Source organism: Alligator mississippiensis, chromosome 12, assembly GCF_030867095.1.
Source record: "Alligator mississippiensis isolate rAllMis1 chromosome 12, rAllMis1, whole genome shotgun sequence".
NCBI lineage: Eukaryota > Metazoa > Chordata > Crocodylia > Alligatoridae > Alligator > Alligator mississippiensis.
In genome coordinates, this window is record NC_081835.1 from 17,105,881 (window position 1) to 17,129,074 (window position 23,194).

The window sequence follows — 23,194 nt, forward strand, 5'->3', positions numbered from 1 at the left end:
CTTAAGTTTCTAAAAGCCCAATTGTGGACACAATTATGTTAATATTTAAGGCTGCTTACTAGGGCTGTGTGAAGCTTCGGTTGCTGATTCCATTTGGCAGAGATTCAGCCTAATTCGGTGGCTGAATCTGCGAATCTGAATCAGGAGACCCTTTAATCTTTCCGAATCGAATTGGACCCCTCCGAATCGATTCAGAGAGATTTGAAAAGATTCAGACATAGACACAGCTTTAAATGTTTTTTCTACATACCTTAAGGTACCAGGTGGCTCATGAATATTGCAATGGTGAGGTGGATGGAGTGTCCCCAGCACGCTCAGCAGCAGAGCTGGAAGTGGGCCAGAAGCACTTCCAGTCCACTTCCAGGTCTACCGGGGAGCACGTAGGGGCCCTCCCTGTCTTGGTGACTGGTGCCTCCTGGGTCTGGAGGGGTACCCAGGGCTCCCCTGCAGCTGATCGCTGAGCTAGGCGGGTACAGTGGTGCCCCCTGCGCAGTCCCTGGCGGACCCAGAAATAGACTGGAAGTACTTCTAGTCCACTTCCAGGTTCACTGCCAAGCATGCGGGGGCCCCCCACACTCCTGTGGGACGCTCCATCCACCCCACCATTGCATCGTTCATGAGCCACACCTGGTACCTCAGGGTATGTAGAAAAAATTTAAAGCTGTGTCTGTGGCCGAATCACTGATTCACCGAATCAGCATCTAATCTTCAGTTTCGGATTCAGCCGAATTGAATTGGGGACAGCGATCCAAATCAATTAATCGAATCACTGTGCCTGATTTGGGCTGAATCCAAATCGAATAGGGGCTGTTTCGCACATCCCTACTGCTTACAGACATGGGGAAAAAAATAAGCCAGTGTTTTACTTTCAGCTCAGTGCACCCACACCGAGCCCAGCACATGCCCTGAAGAGGCATCACCTCGGTTTGACCCAGCTTGCCCAACGTCTGTACAGATCAGTGGTGCTTTTTGGCGCTTTATCTAATAGCTGATTGAATTAATCGAGTTTGTTGATGCACTGGATTTATAGCACATTTGAGCAGCCTCCCTGCACATGTATAGGAGTCCTATTTTCCTAAAGCTTTGCATGAAAGTGTGTTGCACCGGGTGTCAAAGATCCAGCCAAGCCAAGACGACCTGTTGTCCTAGTGTGGTCCCACATAGAAATGATGTGGCTTGCCTCGTGCCCAACTGCCTTTGATTCCCAGGCATGAATGACCAGGTATACATTTATGGCACATTTGATCCAGGGCAGCCTCCAGTACGAGCTGAAGCCCACAGCTCTGGATCCTTAGTGAGGTGCTTTAACGATGTTGCTGCCATGCCTCTGACAAAAGGGAAGCTACTAGGGCTGTGTGAAATGTTGCCACCAGTTTTGACACTGCTTCGTCCCATTTCAAGGTCAAAACAGCAGAATTGAAATGGGACAGATATAGTTGAAACAGCCTCAAAACAAAATGAAGCAAGTTGAAACGTTTCGCTGTTTCAACACTGTTTTGATCATAAGATATAATGGGGAAGGGCAAAACAGCCTATAACTTTGTTATTTATGGCCTGATTTGGATGAAACTTGCAGGACTGGTAGCCCCTTCTGAGAGCATGAAGCCTGCCAAGGTTCAAGGAGCTAGGTGCAGGGGGTTTGGGGAAACCGCACCCCAAAGTTTTGAAAGCAAAACTCATGTCATGTGCATGTGTTAAGCCACAGCAGGGTCAAAACTGCAGGCGTGCTGGCCCCTGGTGAGGCCGCAAATCCTGCCCAGTTTCAAGATCAGTGCAGGGGTTTGGAGGAAGCTGCGGACAAGCAAAACTCGTGACATGGCTGCTTGTGCCGTTTCGAGTAACTACGGTTTTCTGTAGCTGCGCGTCCGCCCACCACCTGCCGTTTCATATCACCCGCACTCTTGCTCGCCACCCGCGGCGCTCCCATCTCCTCGCACACAGAGCCTTGCTTTGTGGTTCATGCCGTTACCATCCAGGCGTAGGTGCGACGCATTCCCCCCCCCCCCCCGACGTCTTCGTGATTTTTGCATTTTGCCCTTAATCATGGCCTCTGTGCCAGCGAGCAATTTGCGAAGAGGGCAAGGAAAGTGATGTCCTTGGAAACAAAACTGGAGTTGTTAGATCGTTTTGCACACGGAGGGAGTATGGCAAACTCATGATTTTTATACACTGTATGTACCTTTATTATTCGTATTCAGGCCCCTAACCCCATTTTTCCAATAAGCCTTTTATCTTGCCAACCACGGGGGCTTTCTAACCCCGCGGCTGGCGAGGGAAGCCGCCACCAACGCCGCCGGCCTCCCCCGGCGCACCGCGGACACTGCCCGGGCTTTACGCTGACACGAGGCCGGCCCAGAGCAGGGGCTCCGCTCCGCTCCGCCGAGTCCGCGCTCCGGGTTTTCCCCGCTCCGCTCCGCTCCGCCCCGCGTCTTGCCGCCACCCCGCCCCGCCACGCCCCGCCCCGCCCCGCGGCTCCGGTTACAGCGGCTGCTACAGGGACCCCCAAGATGGAAACGCAGGGGCTGCCCGCGGCGGAGGCGGCCCGCGCCCGGCCCGGCGCCCAACATGGCGGCGCCGAGCCCCCGCCCCCGCCCGGGCCCCGCCGCCCGCCGCCGCCGCCCGACCCGCCCGCTGCCGCTGCCTCGTCCTCCTCCTCCGGCCTCTACGTGAGCTTCCCCGTGCTGCTGCTGGACGACAAGCCGGAGCCGCCGCCGCCCGCCCCCAGCCCGCCAGCGCCGGGCGGCAGCGAGGGGCTGCTGCTGGTGCTGGAGCCGCCCGCGCCCCCCCCGCCGCCGCCCGCGGCCGACAGCGCCGCGCCCGGCGCCTTCTCCGGCACCATCACCATCAACAACCAGAGCCTGCTGCTGCGCCTGGAGGGCGGCGTCCTCACGCTGGGCGACCCGCCGCCGCCATCTTCCCCGCGCCCGCCGCAGCCGCCGCCGCCGCCATGTTGCGCCGAGCGGCCGCCGGGCGGGCCCGACGGGGAGGCTGAGGCCGAGGCCGAGGCGGAGGCGGGGCGGGCGGCGCGGCCCTTCGTGTGCCCCGTGCCGGGCTGCGCCTGGGCCTTCGGCACGGCCTACAAGCTGCGGCGCCACCTGCACTCGCACGACAAGCTGCGGCCCTTCGCCTGCGCCGCGCCGGGCTGCGCCAAGCGCTTCACCACCGTCTACAACCTGCGCGCCCACGGCCGCGCCCACGAGCAGGAGGCGGCGCACAAGTGCGAGGCCTGCGGGCAGCGCTTCCCCGGCGCCGCGCGCCTCGCCGCCCACCGCCGCCGCGCCCACCTCGAGCCCGAGCGGCCCTACCGCTGCGACTACCCCGGTGAGCGCCACCTCCACCCCCACCCTGCTGCGTCTCTCCCCAGAGCTCCCAGCAAGGGGTTATGAGGTCTCTAACTGGGTATTATGGATGGTCTCTGCCCTGATTTAGCAGCACCCCACCCCTCCCCCTTATAGGTGTCTCCTTAATTTAGGAGTCTTCCCCGTCTCTTAGGGCTCTCCCTAGAGCTGCCCCCCCCCCCCCCCCCCCCCCCCCCCCCCCCCGTCACACCCCGGGTGAGGGGCCTCCCCTGCACGGCTCCCAACAATGTTACCAGGCCCCTAATTTGGGGCGTTACTAGGGTTGCCAGCCCTCCGAGAATGCCCCGGAGTCTAAAGAAATTAGATATAAATGTCCAGGAGACAGCTGAGAGTCGCCCAGGAGAGATGCGATAGGGCATTCGTTAAAATAAATATTAAATGTTGAATCCGATGTATACAGTAGCCCAATGGATTCTCAAAATGTAAGAGTCGTGTGCATTTGCCTTGCTGATGTAATGACTCATTTGTGTCATTGCATCGTGTGACGCAATCTCCTGGAATAGATTCAAACAGAGTTGGCAACCCTAGGCATTACAGGCCCCAAACTTGGGGAGAGACTTAAGGGAGGTGTTGCCTACCTGTAAGGCCCCTGTTTAGGACCCTCCCCCCCTTTAGGCTTCTCCCCTCAGCCTAAAGGGGTTATGAGGTCCCTAATTCTGGGTGTTACAGGTGGGCCGCTCTGGGGAGAGACCTAATGGAAGGGGGGATGTTGCCCACTTGTAATGCCCCAAATTAGGAGCCTTCCTCCCTCCCCCCACCCCACCCCACTAGGTTTCTCCCAAGAGCTGCTCCCCCTGTAATCCCTAAATAAGTAGCCATTCCCTCCCCCCACCCCACTCTGGGTCTCTCCCCAGAGCTGCCCACCTGTAATGTCCCCAGTTTGGGAGCGTCCCCCTCCCCCAGCCCTTGGGTTTGTCCCCAGAGCTGCCCACCTGTAATGCCCCAATTTAGGAGCTGTGACCCTTCCCACTCCCCATTTGAGGTCTCTCACAAGAGCTGCCCACCTATAATGTCCTAAATTAGGACCCCACAAAACCCTTCGGTTGCTCCCCAGAGCTGCCCACCTGTACTGCATCCCTCCTTCCTGCTTGGTGCTCCTTAAAAGAGCCTGTCTGGTTTGATGCTGTGAGGGGACTGGGGTTTGCTTGCTGCACATACGCAGGGCACAACATCACAGACTATACCTCATTTTGTGTCTCCTCCCCCACCCCCATCAGCGCCCAGTGGATCTGTTCCTGCCCAGTCAGTTCTGGCTTATGGGCATTGGGGCTCTTGGCACCTGAGAGATTTTTTTGCCCTCACTGTCACGTGCCATGTCCAGGCTGTGTGCACGCAGAGAGAAAACTTGCTCTGCTGCTAAGCCCGTTGGACCAGAAAGCACCTCTGATGTCAGGGGTCCCGAGGTGCAGACAGGTTTTCGTCCCACTGGGAGAGAACTCTGTTCAGGTTCAGTGGGATTTCAGGCTAAAAAGTTACCACTGCAGAGTTTGATCTTACATGACTACTGCCAGGATGAGAATATCCATAAGGCTAGTGGGTATTTTGAGCTGTTTTATGAACCCAGGTTGGATTTTTTTTCTGTCACTGGCTACTTGACTGGAATTTTATTTTTATATGAGTTGCGTGGTGTGGTAGGACTATGTTCCTAGAAAGCGCTGGTGAAAGGAAGAAGGCCTTACTACTGCATGGTTTAGTCACTATACAAGGGTGTTTCAGAAACATTGTTTTGAAGTAAAACAATTTTGAGTGCAGTGATCATTCAATGGGCCACATCACATCACTGCACTGTTGTAAATTATTGGTGCATTTGACAATACCTCCTTTGGTGTTTGCCACTGCTGTAGAGTTTCCCATTTGGTTGCAGATGTACAGCGTGGGCAGCCATTGGGCTGTTTGTTTGTGAAACACCCTCATGAATAAAAACTTTCTTTAAAAAAAAAAAAAAAAAAAGCCCAGAGAGAGCCATTTTAGTTCTTCTTAGCTTGATGTCTTCATGGCCTTTGGCCTGAGGCATTCTCTGTTGTACAATTAGTAGCTGATGACATTACAAGTTTTGCCTGCCTGTTTTTTAATAGTCAAAGAGAAGTAGGGCTGCAAGGGACCTTAGAGGATGTTTCCATTAGGAAGGGAAATCAATGATTGTCAGGTTTTTCCTCAATGCAGTCTAGTTTATTGGCAAAATGCAGTTCCTGTTTCCACAAACGTAGGCAGTTGATCCCTTTAAGCCTAAAGTTATGCAAATGGTCTGTTTGAGGAGGCTTCAGAAGGCAGGACCGTGCCATAGCTTGTCCTGGGAATCTGTGAGCTTAACTGGGAAAAGCTGAGGGTGGGAGAGTAAAAACAGCAAGGAGTCAGTTGTAGAGCTGGAAGGGACCTCCAGATGCCATCTCATCTGACCTCTGCCTGAGGCAGGATCAGCCCTATCCAAACCATCCCACACCATCATCTGAACTACATAAAATTACTGTCAGCCTTGACACAACACAGACCTAACACCCTAACTTGCCACAGGTGAAGCAGGGGAACCAGGGCAGTCACAATCCTGCATCTATGAGATGTTGTTAATATATGCTCAAGAGGTGTAGAGCGACATGACTCCTGTTACAGAGGAAGGCAAAAACTTCCAAAGTTTGTACCAGTCTAATCATGGGGTAAAATTCCTTCCTGAGCCCAAATCAGGTGATAGGTCTGACCCTGAGAAGCGGGGCAAGACTAGCCAGGAAGCCCCAGCACAAGCAGCCTCTGTGTTCATGTATAGTCCCCTTTGTGAGCATTGAATCTTAAGTTGCCCCAGTCCCACCTTCCAACTCCTAATCAAGCCATGCCGTGGATTTTTCCAGGCTGCAAAAGCGGGCCACAATGCATCAAGCTATGAGACCTAGTGTGGTTTTATATAGGTTAAAAATATGTGTATATTTGTTGTTGTTATTGAATAAGAACAAGTTCTTCTTCCTTTCATTTTACCTACACAGCCCATAAGAGAAGTATGGTAAAGAGTTAAATTTGATTGTTTTGTTTTTATGCCAAATGAACACAGTGTTCCCTTCTTTCCTTAGGTTGCGAGAGGACTTTTATCACAGTGAGTGCATTATTTTCTCATAATCGAGCCCACTTCAGAGAGCAAGAACAGTTCTCCTGTTCTTTCCCTGGCTGTAACAAGCAGTATGACAAAGCCTGCCGACTGAAAATCCACATGAGAAGTCACACAGGTATCCACAGTGCAGCTTTTTATTGGTTGGAGAGATATACAAAGATCCCTTCTGGTACAAATAGTCTCAAATAGAGCTTTGGGAGAAACAGACTTTGATTTGCAAGTCAAACTGAAAAATAGAGAGGGAAGGAACTTTAATTAAAGTTGACGTAAGAGTTTATTTTGTGGAGGATTTCATACTTTTTAATACATTAGGCAAATTTTAGAAACAAAATGTCCTTGTGAAAAAGGAAATGATGTTGAAACTGCCATAACATTTTCCGTGTTTCTTTGAATGAGACAACTTGTCAGTTGCCAATTATATAGTTTTATGTTAACTCATAACTGAATTTTTTGGCACACGAACTACATTTTGCCCAGCTCTAGTCTCAAATTTTATGTGCACATAACACACAGCTTTTAAAAATACCAACACAAACATGTGAAATGTTCCCAAGGAAGAGTTTGAACAGTGAGAGCATGAAGCTGTCTAAACAATAATGTCATTGATCTGTAAGGAACACTGTCAACTTCAGATTTTTTAGAAGAGTCTTAGGTTTGTGCATTGTAACTTTCCCTCAATTCTCTTGCCAGTTCTTTTGGTTTCTAAGAATTGTGTTTTTCTTTTCCTTTTTAAAAACTTTTTCATTTGCTCTTCTTACTGTGTGAAAGATATCAAGCAAGTGGGGAAGAACTAAGCTTCTCAGAGAGAGTCATCAAGTGCCCGGAAATGCACAATGTAAACTGCACAAATAGAGAAATGCACACTTTTGCTGATCTTTGTTTTAGTAATTGTTATGTAAAGCGATTATCTAAGGCTTTTTTAGATGGAAAAGTGACTTTGAAGTAGACACTGCCTTAGGTTTTGTTGTCCAATCTGAAATGAGTGAAAGAGCAATGGTACTTAAATGAAAAATGAATTGGATTGCAGGCAAAACTAGTAGAAATGCTTGTTAATATAGGGCCACATTGTGCAACTGGATCTGTGCAGAATTCTTACCTGGAGTCTTTTAAATTTATCAGGAGAGCTTTGCAGGCCTATAGGTCTGTCAGTGCAGATCCAGTTGTAGGAAATGGCTTCTAGGTAAAGAAACTTGCTTAAAATGTAATCTATAAATTATCAGATTATGTGACTTTTAAAGTAACTTAACCTTGTTGGAACTTCTCAGTAGAAGCATTTTTTTTGTATTATGCAATTACTTTTATTTTTTCTGTGTTTAAGGAGAAAGGCCTTTTATCTGTGACTTTGAGGGCTGTGGCTGGTCTTTCACCAGCATGTCCAAGCTACTAAGACATAAAAGGTAAAGTAAACTCTTCTGATTATGTCTTAAAAATCCTTGCTTGCCTACCAGTTGCTTGCATCAATTCAATGTGTTAGAAACAGTAACCTGCATGACAGTACATTTTAGAATTGGAGCGGTTGTAAGTGATGTCAGAGATGAGCATGTAATCGGCTTGATTTTGGGGAATGACGGTGTTTTCTTTGTAGGAAGCATGAAGATGACAGGAGGTTTACATGTCCTGTAGAAGGTTGTGGGAAATCCTTCACAAGAGCAGAACACTTGAAAGGCCACAGTATTACTCACCTTGGTACAAAACCATTTGAATGCCCAGTGGAAGGTATTGTTCATGTTCTTGATTTTTGTGTGCTGCTAACTAGTTGCTAGCTCATGTAATAGGTGGTAAGCTTTGCCCATGTCAGTCGTGTTGCAGGATTGAAGCTTTGGACAGTTAACAATTGGGGTGTGTTGTTTTTTGGTTTGCCTTTTTGTAGGTTGTTTAAAACATCTGATTGAATGAGTTTTGTGCCAAATTAGGGAGGGGGAGAACACGTTGTATTATTCTGTCACTTGAAATCATGAGAGTGTTGCATTGCATCCACATTTTTAACTGAATTTGGATGTTATGGAACGTATCTTTCATAATTAATTTTAATTTGATTTGTTCCAAGCTGGGAAAGTAGTAAACACCATCGCTGGTCTGAAAACCATGTTTTTGCTGTTCTGATGCACTTCTTGACTAGCTTTTCCCTATGTACAGACTGCCTTTGTGAGAATATATTGTATATTGATATGTGGGTGGAAGAAGGCAGAATTCGGACATCAGTTAAAGATGTTTAGTTATGGTTCTGCTGCTGCTTAAGTTATAAGCAGGTTATTAGTTGTACCTATATGGTTAGAAGAGTGGGTCTTACAGAGAAGAACTGCCTTTACTGCTCAACACTAATTCATCTTTGGAGCAGATTGATCTTGTGCATTAACATTTTTTGGCAATTTTTTAAAAAATAAGTTCTATTATAACGTTATGTTAAGTCCTGTAAGGATTCATTGGCAGGGCTGTAAATTTCAGATCTGTGGTACAGACTTCTGTCACTTGAGTTAACAGACTGGTAACATTAGTAGGTGATCTGCAGATTAGGAGATGGGCATGAGATGTTTTCTGACTTTGGCATCTTGTTCCATTCTAGGTACCAAGGTGAAAGTGCTCCAGTAGGCACAGACTCTTCTACTCGTTATTTCCCCACCTTAGCTTCTTGTCTGAGCTTTTTTTTTTTCCCTTACTAGTATTTCTAGTGTTCTTCCCTAGACTCCTTTTTGAGCTCCCATTTGTCCCTTTGTCCTAGTTCTCTTGTTCCCACACTGACTCCTTATACTCTGCCCTTCCTTATACTCTCCTCCAATCCTTATCTCTTTTTTGAGGTCAGAATAAATTACCTAAAGAACTGTTCTGGTTTTGGTGCTATGGAAAAATCAGTGGTGTGGGTTTGGGTTCACTTTTGATTCCTTCCTTCAATAAATGGTCTCTGAACTTAAATCACATTCAAGTTAAGGGCTGCTGAGGCTGAACAACTAATGTGGTAAAAGCATGCTAGTGTCTTAGACAAGGGTCATCATATCTGGCCATCTTAGACACCCTTGTCTGAATGGCCAGGTATTTAAACTGCTAAAAGTTAAATACTGTATTTGTTGAATTTTGCTATTGCAGGAAATCACTAGGACAAAGTGTCTAGCGAGGTGGTTGGTTTGTTTGTTTGGTTTAATGCCTTACCTTAGAATATAAACACAAATTAGGAAGAAGTTAAGTAGGTAATAATAAAGAACATGTATACCTATAGTTCACTGCAAAAAATAGTATCTTCTCTAGGTCTGTCACAAGTATTTCTTCCTCTTTTATGCATTCATCATTGGCTATTTTAGGTGCTTCAGTTCAATTTAATAAGCCTTTATGGGGGAGGGTTTTATTTCCTACTGAGTTAATAGGCAAGTGGGAGGGTCAGCTTTGCTTCTGTTGTTCTAGCATCATGCTTTCAGATGTTTCACTCTGTTTCTTTGGTATAGTATTTGCCTCTGTGAGAACCTGTGCTAGTTTCTTTTTATTCCCTTTATTAACATGCAGCATGCATGCCCAAAAAGCTAGAGCTCAGTAGAACAATCTTATTTGTATGATTTTTTTTTTTTTTTTTTTATCTAGGGAATTTTTTAAATTGTTGATTTACAATAAAAGTGGGGGAAATACTTCAATATCCGTGCATCTTGTTGCAGGTTGTTGTGCAAAGTTTTCTGCACGCAGTAGCTTGTATATTCATTCTAAGAAACATCTGCAGGATGTGGATTCCTTGAAGACCCGTTGCCCTGTGTCCAGTTGTAATAAATTGTTCACATCCAAGCATAGCATGAAGACGCACATGGTGAAACAGCACAATTTCAGTCCAGGTAAAACATTTGTTACAGAATCGTTATAGCTGCTGTACAGAAGGAAGTCTAAACTATCAATATATTTATAAATAAAATCGTGTGAGTAGATCCTGGCCCCATTGAAAACCAGTAGCAAAATTATCTGGGGTCAGATTTTTCTCCCTGTGTGGTTTTACATGCATAATGTAATAAACTTAGTGGAAGCTGTGTCAGACTAACTAGAGTTTGGTTTATGTGATTTAGAGATTTAAAATTTTTGAACCAAGTAGGCCACTGATGAGGATGCTTTGACACGGCTTTTTGAAGAACCTAATGAAGACTAAAGCAATATTTCTCTTCTTTTAATCTGAATGTTCAATATGGACTATTTCTGGAGGAGGGTTAGAGAATAGAAACTGAACTTGAGATGCCTATATCCCTGTGCTGTCTGGCAGTGTCAATATTGGATTATTCTTTATAGCTATAAAGTAGTCTTGTTTTTTAGTAGGACAGCAAACGTAAATAATCATCCTATATTTAGATAACGAACTGAATAGGAGCATTTCATAGTGAATTCCAGTGGTTCAACTAGATATTTCAGACACACTTCTAAATAAGGAATGTCACAGTTAATGTAAAGGTGAAACTTAGTCTACTCGTTTTCCTTAGTGAGTCTAGCTTTAAAATAGCCTTAGTTTTTAGAAAATATTTACTGTAAAATATTTTTATATAGTGTCTCTTGCCTATAATGTTAAGCACTCTGTTTTCACTCTTTTTAGTAACTAATTAAACTAGATTATATGCTACCCTCCCCAACAAAGGCTCTGGGCTGCTTACAGTAAGAGGCAGAACAGCACACAAGCAAGGGGAATAAAACACAAAACAGAAGCTCCTTAAACAGGGAGGACAGATGTATCCAAAAGCCCTTCAAACGCTTGTTTGTCAAGGATTATTTTTGATATAGTAAGGGCTGAACTGTAGTGCTTATAGCACTGTGCATTATTTATTCATTCACTTGTGCTTTGAAGCTTATTTCAAAGCATGATGAATGTTGATTGTGTCCACACCCTTTCATACAGAATATTTCTTCATCATTTAATTGTCTTGGTTCTGGTAAGTGTCTATCACATGTAAATCCTACTATCCTGACGTGAATATTAGCTTATTTGCAGTGCCTGCAAGCTTTGGAGTGTGTTTTTTTGTTTTTTACCTTTTTTCCAAAATATATCGATATGGGGTTTTTTTGTTTCTCTTGGGTCTTTTGTATATTCCTGTTCTTAACTTTTTGCTCACTGGGAGATGTAGTGCAAGGGTTGCAATATTATTTTCTTTGTCATTTGTCTGTTTCTGCAATTAAATGTGTTGAAACCATGTTTCCTTTCAGATCTTTTAACCCAGCTTGAAGCAACCTGTTCTCTCACACCTAGCAGTGAACTGACCAGTCCAGGACAAAGTGACCTCAGCAACATAGACCTTGTGTCACTTTTCTCCAATGTGTCTGGCAACAATTCTGGAATTTCAACAGACATGGCACTCGTGAACTCTGGGATAGTTACTATTGATGTTGCTTCAGTGGGTTCCACACTTGGAGGAAATCTTCCTGTCAGTAGCAGTTCCCTAAATCAGACTGTTGACCCTTTGATACTGGTGGCTGGTAATGATATTCCACAAAGTCTGGACAGTTCTCTCTTGCTGGGAACCCCTACTACAGTTCTGCAGCAAAGCACTTTAAATCTGGACGATGTACAGACTGTAAATGCAGAAGCCTTGGGTTCACTAGCATCTTTATCAGTGAGGAATTCCAGTCAAGATATGCATGGTTTGACATCCAGCAATAATCTAACAATAGACACTGCCACTTTGACCCCGTCCAGCAGCCTGGGTGGAAGCAACGTGCCTGAGTTACTCGCTCCAACAAAGGTTGAACGAAATTTGCTTCCCAATTCAGATGTTGTTGGCCAACAGGAAGGCAGTAAAGTCGTGACACAGTTTGTATTCTCTAACCCCCCGGGAAGCTACAGTGCTCAGAAAGAAATGGACCTTAGCACAGTGACTGGCAGTTCTTTTTTGGTATGCGGTGATTTTACATTCAGTTTTCCCCAGATGAGGGAAGTGCCTTAACTTTGAGCATACCCCGTTGCTGCTTACAACTTAAAGGCAGACTTCTCGCACTGATCTACGCTGTGACACATTTTGTGTGTGTGTACACATATAGTGATAATTCTTTTAAAAGTTCTGGTTTTCTCTGGGGCAGAGGGGGAACCCTATTCCAGCTAAAGATTGTATTTAAAAAAAAAAAACGTATAACCCCTTTGGATGAAGTATATCTAAGAAAATTTAAGCAGGTGAATTACTTGAAAATAATGCACAACACCATGCCATAAAAAGTTTGGGCCTAGAAAGCAACTAGAGCACCTAGCTTGGTTCTCATTCCCATAACTGTTTTTAATGTTGTTTTTCCATCCACTGTACAATGCTACAGTTAGATATGAGTCTCTTGTAAAAAAAAAAAAAAAAAAAAAAAAAAAAAAAAAGTCTGAAGTATTCTGTTTATTACAGCGTGGCTATTAAAAATCATAATGCTGATAAATTTAGAGATGGCATCTAATGTGCAGTGTGCAATGGAGATCTACTGGAGCGCTAACAATTTGTTTTAAAAATGTATTCATGTTGAAATCCCTACCAACCAGTGTTTAGATAATGTTCAAGACACTTCAACTAATAATTTGTTCGTTTGGTTTCATTAATTTATTGTTTCGGTGCATAAAAGATCAAATATCTTTTTCCCTTGTTTTTCTAGGAGAGTGGTGGATCTGCAAGAACAGACTACAGAGCTATCCAGTTAGCCAAGAAAAGAAAACAGAAAGGGAATGGCAGCAGTACAGGTGAGGAGCTGTCTTCCTGGCTTAGTGATGTGCATCTTCTCACAGTGACACGGGTATAGATTTCTCAGATTTTCATCAGTACTAAAGGCATGTGTGGGGGGGAGAGCTGCTATTGAAGATGGTCTTTGTGGAGTCTCAAATTCATTGGTATGATTTAAGAATAAATTTATGCTATAGATTTCCAATTATGCTACAGAGACACTGACAGATGAAAGTTAGACTTAAATTCCCACTTCGCTCACTTTCAGGTTTTTTTTTTTGTTTTCTTTCAAATATGACCTTTTGTGCATTAAGACCGAAAGAGATTAAAATATCTGATGATCTTATGTTGTGTTTTCTGTCTGCTTTTTGCATTTTATTTTATTCAATGTAGACTAGTTTGTCCTCATTGTTTATCTTGCCTCTAGGCTCTGGCACGTGGCTGCAGTATTAGTTTCTAGGCAGTGCAGGGGAATTTATTTGTTGAGTTTCTTTAGACACTTGCAGCCTTTCAATTAACCTTCAAGGTTGTGTAGCTTTTTAAAAACAAAACACAAGCTTTGGGCCACATTTTATGTGTGTCCTGTTTAATATCCTCCTCCCTTTAACCTGAAGTTGAACTCATAGCTGTCTGATATGAATATGCACTATTGCTTTGTCAGATGAAATGTGTTCCATGGCTCACTAGAGTTGCACAGAAAAATAACAAGACAGCTATTTGAGTTGCAACTACCCTCAATGGGAGAGGAACATCATACTGTACATTTTTGTTCTTCCTTACTGTTTCTTGGTGCCTGCCATCTCTGAAAATCAAGGTGACAATTGTCTTGAGGTAAGTAAAAGATAACTTTCAAATTAAATGCTCTCCTGTCTCTTGCTTTATAGAGCTATGCATGTATCTGCTTTACTTATCTTTTTTAAAAGATGATGTCATGTAAATCAAGAACACTGTCTTTCTGTATCTGTTATGAATCAATCTGTAATTATGCAGAATTATACAGGATGCATGTATGATGATATCCAAGATTGAAAGGAGGCTTGCATTGAATTTGCACCTGTCGTATGAAAGAGCTAGATGAGTATCAGTTCACTTCTCAAATTAAATACCTTATCTAGCCTGCCACATACTTGTGTTAGTGCTACGCAAATTAATGCATTCCTTTTTTCTTCTGTTCCATACATATGCAGTAAAATACAACTCTTTGTACCCCTTCAAATCTTGCATCTAAAGATACTTTAACACAATAGATGAACACCTGAAAGTTCAAAGTCTTTTTTTTAATTCCCTCTTCTAACATCTGAAGTTTAAAACAATCTTTAAAAAGATGAAATACTTAATCTAAAAAAAAATAAGCCTGACTTAAAAATACGAAGTATTTAATCGTTTTCTGTTCATATTTTTAACCAGTATGAACAATAACATTTTTCAGCATTGCTTTCGATCATAATTATTTTCTGGTTCTCTTGAATAAGTGTGCAACAGCTTCTAGTTTCAGTTGAGCAGACAGATACTTAAATCCAAACAAGTACTTGATTTGGAATGTAAACTGCGTAAGGGAAGTGTTTTGGAGCCAAAATATCAGCATTGTTAGGCTATAGAAAACTTAGCAGTATGCAGCAACAAGCTGTGGGCAAAATGAAACTAAATAAAATTAAACTGCAGCATTTTGGAAATGTTTGATAGCTTTGTGGGAAAGTGCAATAATTCTGCATAGCCTCAGTTATCTGGAAATTATGAAGTAAAGTGTCTTTGTGGTGAAATGTTATGCATAGTATCCCTGAACCTAGTTCTAAAGACAGAGCAGTTCCTGAAAAATTTCCTGATTTTTGTGACTCTAGATAGCCAGTATGAAAAATCTTCCCCAACTTCAGAGAAAAGGATTTAAATGTCTTGCAGGCCAAGAAGCTCTTACTGTTCATGTTATCTATGATTAATACATTTGAAACTTGTCAGACTCATTCATTGGGGTCTCCTGCTAAGAGTTCTTGGGCTCGTGTCTGTGTAACTGGTCATATTTTCCAACAAAATAAAACTTAATTGAAAATCAACTTGTTCATTGAGCCCATAATATTTATTTTGAAACTTCTTGAGTTGGATTGAACTTCTGCCAAATCCAAGGTCTGGTTTTGAACCCTGTGTGGATTCCTGAAAGGGCATGCTTTCAGGATGAAGAGCTCTAGAAGCCGCAAGTTCCCTAGCCTTGGAACAAGTATCTCTTTGGCTGGTCTGGCCCCGGCTGGGGACACTGGATGCCTCTTGTAGCTGGTTGGTGAAATTGATATTTCTTGTCAGTTTTGCTGCTGCTGCTGTTACCATATTTATCTGTATATCACTGAACCTTTTACCCACTAAACCAGCCCTCCAAAATTGGGGTGCATATCTTAAGCAGGGGAGTTTGTTTCTTCTTTGCTGGAATAGAAACAGCATGGAATAGAGCAAGCAAACACTGACTTGTGGTCACCAAGATGGCTGCCATTTCTCCCTGGGGCTCCAGACAGCAGAGGTAGAGTCCAGTGTTAACCCTCTCAGAGCTGCTGGTGAAACAGTAGCTTTTGGCTGAAGAGCCACTGAACTGGCTGAGGGTGAATGAACTGCTGCATGCAGTCTTGATGAGCCTTGTGGTGTGGAAACAACACTTTATTATTTACAGGAACTTATAAAGAACTATTTACAGTAAAGAAGTAACAGTCTTACTACTGCCCTTGCAAGGGTCTGGGGCCTAGCCTTCTTACTGACCTGCCACACCAGGAAGTTCCTGCTGCCTCACCCAGACTGTCTCCTGGGATCCACACTTTCTGGACCCTCTGTTTCCAGGAGGACTTACTCTGTCACACAGTCGGCCATGACTCTGGAAAAATCTTTTTTTCTACATTCTGCCTTCTAAAAGTAAGGTGCGTGTTTTACTTGGAGGTGTGTGGTATGTGAGAAAATGCAGTAGTAGCGAAGCTGGAAAGTGAGTCAATTTTACTGAGCAACTGCAGGGTTCCACAAGCTGCTTGTTCTGCAGACACCTCAAAAAATTGTTTTTGATCTGATTTGGATGAAAACCACACTCTAAATTCCCCTGCAAACTAGAAACCCTGCTTCTGAGCCAGCTCTAGTTATTAGTGACTGCCCATATCGCGAGTAATGAGGACTTCATACTTCCATCCAACAGTTTTAAAATGTTTTCCAGAGGAGAAGCCTTATGGTTTGTATATCCTAGATTAAGAAACTGTTGTACATGATTCGACCACAGTCACTCAGGCAATTGATTGCAGATTTGGGAAACCCAAATTTTATTTCCAGTTCCCAGTTCATCTTCTAACTACGGAAAATGCTGTTGCTTTGACATTATTAGCATGGTGCCTATTTTTAATGCCAAGTTCAGAGAAGCCAGATGGAGTTCCTGTTAAAGAGAGTTGCTTTTCCTCAGGGTGAGAATGGTGCTTGCTCACTCCAGCAGTCAGAATTCATAAGCTAATTGACTATCATCTTGCTTTAGTAGTTGTGTTCTAATACTTAGCAATTGTGTACTCTGAACATGCGAAGTGAAGTACTGTAGACGTATTAGCATTCAGTAATGTCACAGCCCAAATAAGCAGAAGTGGAGAAGTCCCAGTGAGAGACCGTCCAAATGAACTAGACTACCCAATATCAATATTAAACATTATAACTTTTCTTTCAGGGGCAGCAAACTCTGGCCAGAGGAAAAGTAAAGGTGGCAAAGTCAGTCCTACCAACTTCTCATCTTCCAGTCATGGCAGTCGAATGGGAGGCAATGTTGTTTTGCCAAATGGAGGCTTAACAATGAGGGACCCAGCCACTGGAGCACAGTACGTGCAAATTCAGTTACTTCAGGTAAGAACACGTGAATAAAACATAAAATCATCTACCTGGCTCTATATATACTGGGACTTGATTAGGAGATTTTAATTGTCTTAACATCTGATAATGTCTGCTAACATTGATTAGTCATGATATATCTTGACATTCCATAACAATGCATTGATGTAATTCAGGGTTGTTGCCTAAAAAGAATATTTTTATGCTCCTAAAAAGAGGGTGGGCATTCCTTAACATCTAGCCAGTAATAACAGGCCTCTTTAGAAATAGTTGTAGAAGCAACTGGAATAGAGCCAGTTTAAGCTTGTGTAAGATCCCCTGTATAAGCACTTATTTGGGGATTCCTCCTCAGTGGGCATATCTGTATGTTCGTTAATGCGCTTTAGATACTGTGCGTTCAGTTTAGTGCTTGCTTAAGAAGGTACTAACTAAGTGCGTAGTAACTAGAGTTATTTTGTAACTCTTACTGTGCATTAGCCTAATAACACTGTGCAGTAGGCTCTTAGCATAGTTTTTAACCACCACACTACTGCACAGTATTATTAGGCTAATGTGCAGTAAACGTCTCATGTAGACACACCCAGTGAGCATGCACTTAAATCCACCCCTGCTTAGTTTCTTAGGAATACCTGCTTCAGTACAAAGCAGAATCTGTAAATGTTACTTCTAGATAGCTATGCTGAGCAGTGGCGGTGAGTGATGCAGTTAAGTTGGTGGGGAGTCTGAAAGAGAGAGAGATGGGTGATTGGGGAAGTCCAGACTTGCAGGACAGGGAGCAGCAGGCAGCATAAAGCAGTGTAGTGCAAGGAGACTTTAGGCCAGAGGCAGCATAGAGAAATTGCAGGAGTAGCTGCACTGGAGCAGAGGCCCTGAAGAAATACTGCTTAGGGGCAAGAGCAGCCCCAAGAGAACAGGTCTTTGGGAAGCACCTGCTTGAAGTAAGAACAAGTTGGGAAAGGGGAACACTGCTCTTTTCAGTGTATCTACCGAACTACAGTAAAAGAACTGCCTGTAATCAAATTATTCCATCTTCAGGAGCAAGTCTTGAGTTATGCGGTGCTAAGTAGGGTGGCAGCTTCATAATGGATAAGGAGAAAACAAAATATTAAGCCACTGTTTAGATAAGGGAGACCGTTCTTCCCTGCATTGATGCAGAAATCTCATGGCTATAACAGCATGTTATAACAATCACTTAAGATTGAGATATTAAAAACTTTATAAACATAGTTATGGAAGAATGCTTCCTAATAAGGCATGGAGCAGGCCATGTGGAAAACTCTTCCCCCCCCCCCTTTTTTTTTTTTTTCTTCTTTTCCTCCCTCTCTCATGGAGTGGGGAGGAGGGCCACAGGCAGGTAACCACTGCATCTGCAGCAAACTGGTATTGGGAGTGAACACATGTTAATGTAATAATAAATATAGTCTTTTTTGAAAGGGTATGTAAAAGCCTTCAGTTTCCAACCTGTTACTGAATATAAGGTGAGTGGTTCACCTTCTTTTTGAGTCATTCTTAGACCTTTTCAGTTTTGAAAGCTTGGGTATCTTTGGATGCGTAAGGTTTAACCAATGAGGCACTTGCCTTTCCTAAACTTTGTTTTTAAAGGAGCTAAAGTGACAGCAGTGAAGTTTGCTTTGTGATTCTAGGAGGCACTTCAAAGTTTCATATTTGCCTTGTCCTTTTTTCCCTTTACAGGATGATCCCCCAGGAGAAGGGGACTTGCCCTTCCAGCTCAGCTCTCAATCCTCCACATCACATTCTCAGCTTACAGTAGACTTGCCTGTTCACATACTGCAGGTATAACAATGTGGAACATTGGTTCCTTTTCTGTCGTTCTTGGAAAGAAAAGAATTTACATCCATCTCTTCAGTCTGGCACAATAAGGCTGCTTGCCAACACAACCCTCCTCCCCAAAACAGTGCTTTAACCTCCATGCACCCCCATGCCAAGCCCAGCACGTGCCCAGAAGAGGCATTGTGTTAGTTGGACCCAGCTTGGCTAGCATCCATATAGGTTGGGCATTTCTGTAGGACTTTTTGACTGAATCAGCTATTAGATAAAAGCGTCATAAAAGTGCCAAAAAGACCTACCGAAGTGCTGATCTATACAGACACTGCAGAGCTGGATTGAGCTAACAACACACTGCTTCTTCTGGTAAAGCACGTTTTGTTGTGTTTTGTCTGGCTTCCACCTCTGTCAGCACTCTAAAAATGTTTATTACTTTCACACCAAAGCTTAAATCAGTAGCCCCTAACTGGGCTGCAACAAGAGGACATAGCTGCTGGAACTGTGGCTAAGATTGCTTTGTATATTATTAGGCCAAAACTTTGCGATGCCATTGGCAGTTGTTTTTCCAGGTGCTGCTGCCTCTTTTTTTTTTTTCTCTTTTTTTCTGGTCCACTATGCAGAGGTTGTTTAAATAGTCTTCTGAGATGAAATGAAATGGTTGCATCATGAAAGACATCTCAAAATGCCACAGGTTGGTACCTGAATGAAAGCTGCCAGGTACTGAAAAATCTGGCTTGCAGATTTTTAAAGAAGGGAAACCCCAGAGCTTTAAAATCTTCACGCAAATGGAGATGACAGAGCAGAATGGAAGTTCCATAAGGAAAAGGAGGACAGTTTTATACATTCCCAGCTCTCCATAGTGGTTATGGTGTAATACAGAGGTTCCCAAAGCCCAGGCTGTAAAGGGTTGGCTGCCAGTCCACAGGAGGGTTGGCTGCTGGACCAGAAGTCTGGAAGTGACCAGCATACTGTGGACCGGCGGCCAACCCTTGGTGGGCTATGGCCCGTATTTCATAAGCCATTTTGGAAAGGCCTGTGTCACACAGAGAGTCCCCAGGGACTGCGGAGCTGTTCTTCTGTCCCTGCTCCATTCACATCTGGCAGCTTCACAGGGCAGTGTCCACTGGCTCTGTGGATGCATTCGAGAGCCAGCAGGCACCATCCGGTGTGCCATAACCCGCAGTCTGCTGGTCCACAGTCACTTCTGGTTTGTGGTCTAAAAAGGTTGGGAACCACTGGTGTAATAGCAGACGTGGTTGTTATATTTAAAATGAATAGAACCCAATGATAACTACCAGAAACGTAACAATTAGGGGGACAGTGCTTTGGAAGTAACCCTGATGGCAACTGGGCTGTGAAAAATACGTTAGTACTACTACTAAAAATGTTGTAACAAAGTGGCTGAAGCTGAAGCAAAGGAAATGCCTTACTGTATGATCTGAAAATCACAGTTGGCTAGGTGATGTGCATTTCTCTTGACTGTAAGTCTTAATTGCAGTGTGTGGGTGAGGGGAGGGATGTAGAAGGACAGCAGTAAACTACAAAAGAGCTTTATTGATTGCAATTTGCATCCAAAAAGCTTTGTGGGCAAAGTTAACTTCAAGTTTCTTGCTACTTATTCAGAATACTCTTAATGTCTGGAAACATGCTGCTATATACCCGAGACATAAAACCTTTGAGGATAGGACATCACTATTTGTTGTTGACGTATTATAGGGATTTACAGTTGTCAAATTGCTGCCCCACGGAAGTCAAATCAAACATGCATGCTCCTTCTACTAGGGAAAAACCACAGTTATCAGCGCCCCCTTTCCCCCCAGCATTGTAACAGCGATCACTTCAGGGTGAGTCCCAAAAGTGGTCCCACTCTTGAATTATTTCATTTGCCTTTTTGGTCAATCCAATATTGTTTGAATATAAAAACAAACAAAAACATTATGCAGCTTTCACCGTTTCTTTTGTGGTAAAAATTCTTGTCTCCGTTCCCTGACAGTATTTATCTTCTTTCACAGGAGCCACACAACTCAACAGAAGATGATGCAGGTTCTGATAATTCTCAGTTCACCGGAAGCACAATTAATTTACAGGACCTGGAATGACTGTTGGGAATAATCATTTTTAAAAAAATGGTGCAATCATGTCTTAGCCAAGTGAAAATAGGTTGTTAGAGATTGTCAAAGAAGATATGGAAAATAGGAATACCTGATTGATAACATCCTTTTTGCAGTTTGGTTAGAACTGAAAGATGGGGGGGAAAATTCAGTAAATCCTACTTCATGTGCCTGTGTAAGATACCTTTTCTGTCTTGAGATCAGAAAGACACGGGGCAGATTTTTTTTTTTAATAATGTTATAGAGGAGAAGTGCCATAAGTGTTCTAACTGTGGTGATATCCATTGCTTTCATGGGAAAGCAGGCATTGCACAGCTAATGAACAAATTCAAGTTTAAAATCTTGCCTATGACCAGTTTTGACCTCTCTCTCTATTGGGGAAAGCTCTCTCTAACTGGAAATAGGGTGAACAGGAAGTATTCAGAGTTAGTCCTGAAGTTGGTTTCTTTCCCTCCCTCTCCCCCCCAGCCTCCCAGGACTCTTGTTTCTTGTGTTGACAACAAACTGGAATAAAAGTATTTTACAAAGCAAATAAATCTAAGAAGTATAGTGTCCAAATATCCTGGAAATTACATGTGTTAAAAACACTTGTTTAGAAAAATATAGTCTGAATGTTAACTTAGCTCATGTTGAGTTCCCCATCTCCTTATTCCTTTTACACCCAAAATAATATTTTGCTGAATTCTTCCAGCAAAACCCAAAAAGGAAAGCTTTGCAATAAACCTGCACTCACTATAACAAATAAACACATAAGCTAAAGTTCCAGCAGTATCTGACAGACGTTAGTTATGCTTGTTTCCAAGCACTGTGATTATGTCCAATACAAAAACTGTTGCCAACTTACTGATAAACTGTCCACTATCTCTTTCACTGTATTTTTGTGTTACTACTTGATCTTCAGTGAAATCCAGAATATCTAGTGAACACCGAGCTTCCAGCTGGCTTACTGATCATGCACTTGCCAGGTAGACTTTTTTTTTTTTAAGATGGAGGGAAGAATTGCCTCATTTGAAAAATTACAGTTACTAGAGAAATGGTTGTCTGTACTGTACTTAATTGAATTTCCTAAACCCAAATAAGCATAGATTGTATAGAGTTTCATTTGGAGAAACAAAAAATCTTTGGTTCAGTTTTAAGGTAGTAACTTAAATGTTTCTAATGGTGATGTACTGAATGCCTATAAAATTATGTATAGGAGTTTGATAAAGGGGTGTATGTATGTGGTTTTTTTATTATTCTTCAATGAGGTGCGTGCGTGCACATGTGTATATTTTTTACAGAGTAAGATATGTCATGCAGAAAAACGTGATCTTTCTAATCTTGCACATATTTATTTATTTTACAGTTATACAGTTGTTGAATTCACCCAAGGTCATTCAGAAATGCTTTTACTTCCTGTGCCTTTTGAACTATGTATGTGTCCAGATGAATACTTGTTTTGTTTTTGAGACTTGAAAGCAGTATACAGGTTACTCTCACTTCAGACTCTGATTTTTAGGCAGTATTTTATCCTCTGGTTGAACCAGTTTTATTTTTCTATCTTGAGCTTAACTATTTGACCACTGGCTCTGCCTGTTTCTGTTTCTCTCGAATTCACGGCTCATGCCCAGGGGGACCTCTTACTTCCCTCAGGTGGGGTTTCCAGGGCAGCGAGCTGTTGCAGAAATCTTAACCCATCCATTGACTGCTGTATTTTTTTTTTCATTGTGGGGTCCAGAGGCAAAGGGGATGATGAGTCAGCTGCAGGAACACGGCACCACTGAACAGGTTACTGGGTCTTGCTTTAGAACAGTCTCCACGTTGTCCCCAGAAGCTGAGTTGCTTGAACTCTCCTAACACCTGTTGATCCTTCCATTCTCGTGGACCATACGAGTTCTTTTTAAGTTAAGAAAATGGCCGAGGAACCACTCCATCTTTTTATGGGACTTATAACTGACTCTGTTTCTACTTCTGAAAATGTACCTCACTTGGCTTTGTAAGTGAATGTAAATTGCTAACTGCTTGGGGCCGAGAATTGGATCAATCGGCTTGAAGTCCATTGCTGGCAATGGACACCTAAAGAACTGGTGCAAAAAAAGGATTAATAAAGCTTTTTTTTATGGTCAGCTTGTCATTGGGTTTGTTCTTGATAATGAGCAACTACATCTCTTGCAGTTAGGCTTTCACGCAAAACAAATACATGATAGCTCTCTCCCTCTGCAGTGCTTGTTCTTTGTCCCCTCTCAACTATAGAAGGCTCAGTACTAATGGGGTGGAACTCCTAATGCAGCCCAAAAACTTCCCCTCCTGGGAGGGGGTATCGCCTTTGTTTTTATACTTTCTCATAGGCATGAGGTTTGTAACAAACATCTGGCTGGAGTCTAGCTTTGTCTTGCCATAACTAAG

The 23,194-nt window shown here is 43.4% G+C and overlaps 1 protein-coding gene across 9 annotated transcripts; it reads left to right on the forward strand.

Annotated features, from left to right (window-relative positions):
• The first annotated feature begins 2,492 nt into the window (after positions 1–2,492).
• On the forward strand, positions 2,493–22,914 carry ZXDC (ZXD family zinc finger C). Of its 9 annotated transcripts, none has more exons than XR_009456008.1 (10): positions 2,493–3,321; positions 6,416–6,568; positions 7,772–7,850; positions 8,039–8,169; positions 10,092–10,262; positions 11,608–12,293; positions 13,024–13,108; positions 13,903–13,919; positions 16,756–16,928; positions 18,606–18,693. XR_009456008.1 is itself a non-coding variant. In XM_019499555.2 (10 exons), exons 1-10 carry the CDS (start codon positions 2,508–2,510, stop codon positions 20,795–20,797), a joined length of 2,481 nt encoding a protein of 826 aa, XP_019355100.2. In that variant the 5' UTR covers positions 2,493–2,507; the 3' UTR covers positions 20,798–22,914. The 9 variants fall into 9 exon arrangements, 5 of the variants coding, with proteins under 5 accessions (XP_019355100.2, XP_059571782.1, XP_059571783.1 ...); XR_009456009.1 differs by lacking the exon at positions 18,606–18,693 and adding an exon at positions 15,739–15,979 and having other exon boundaries at positions 16,756–16,844; XM_019499555.2 differs by lacking the exon at positions 13,903–13,919 and adding an exon at positions 20,711–22,914 and having other exon boundaries at positions 18,606–18,707.
• The last annotated feature ends 280 nt before the right edge of the window (positions 22,915–23,194 follow it).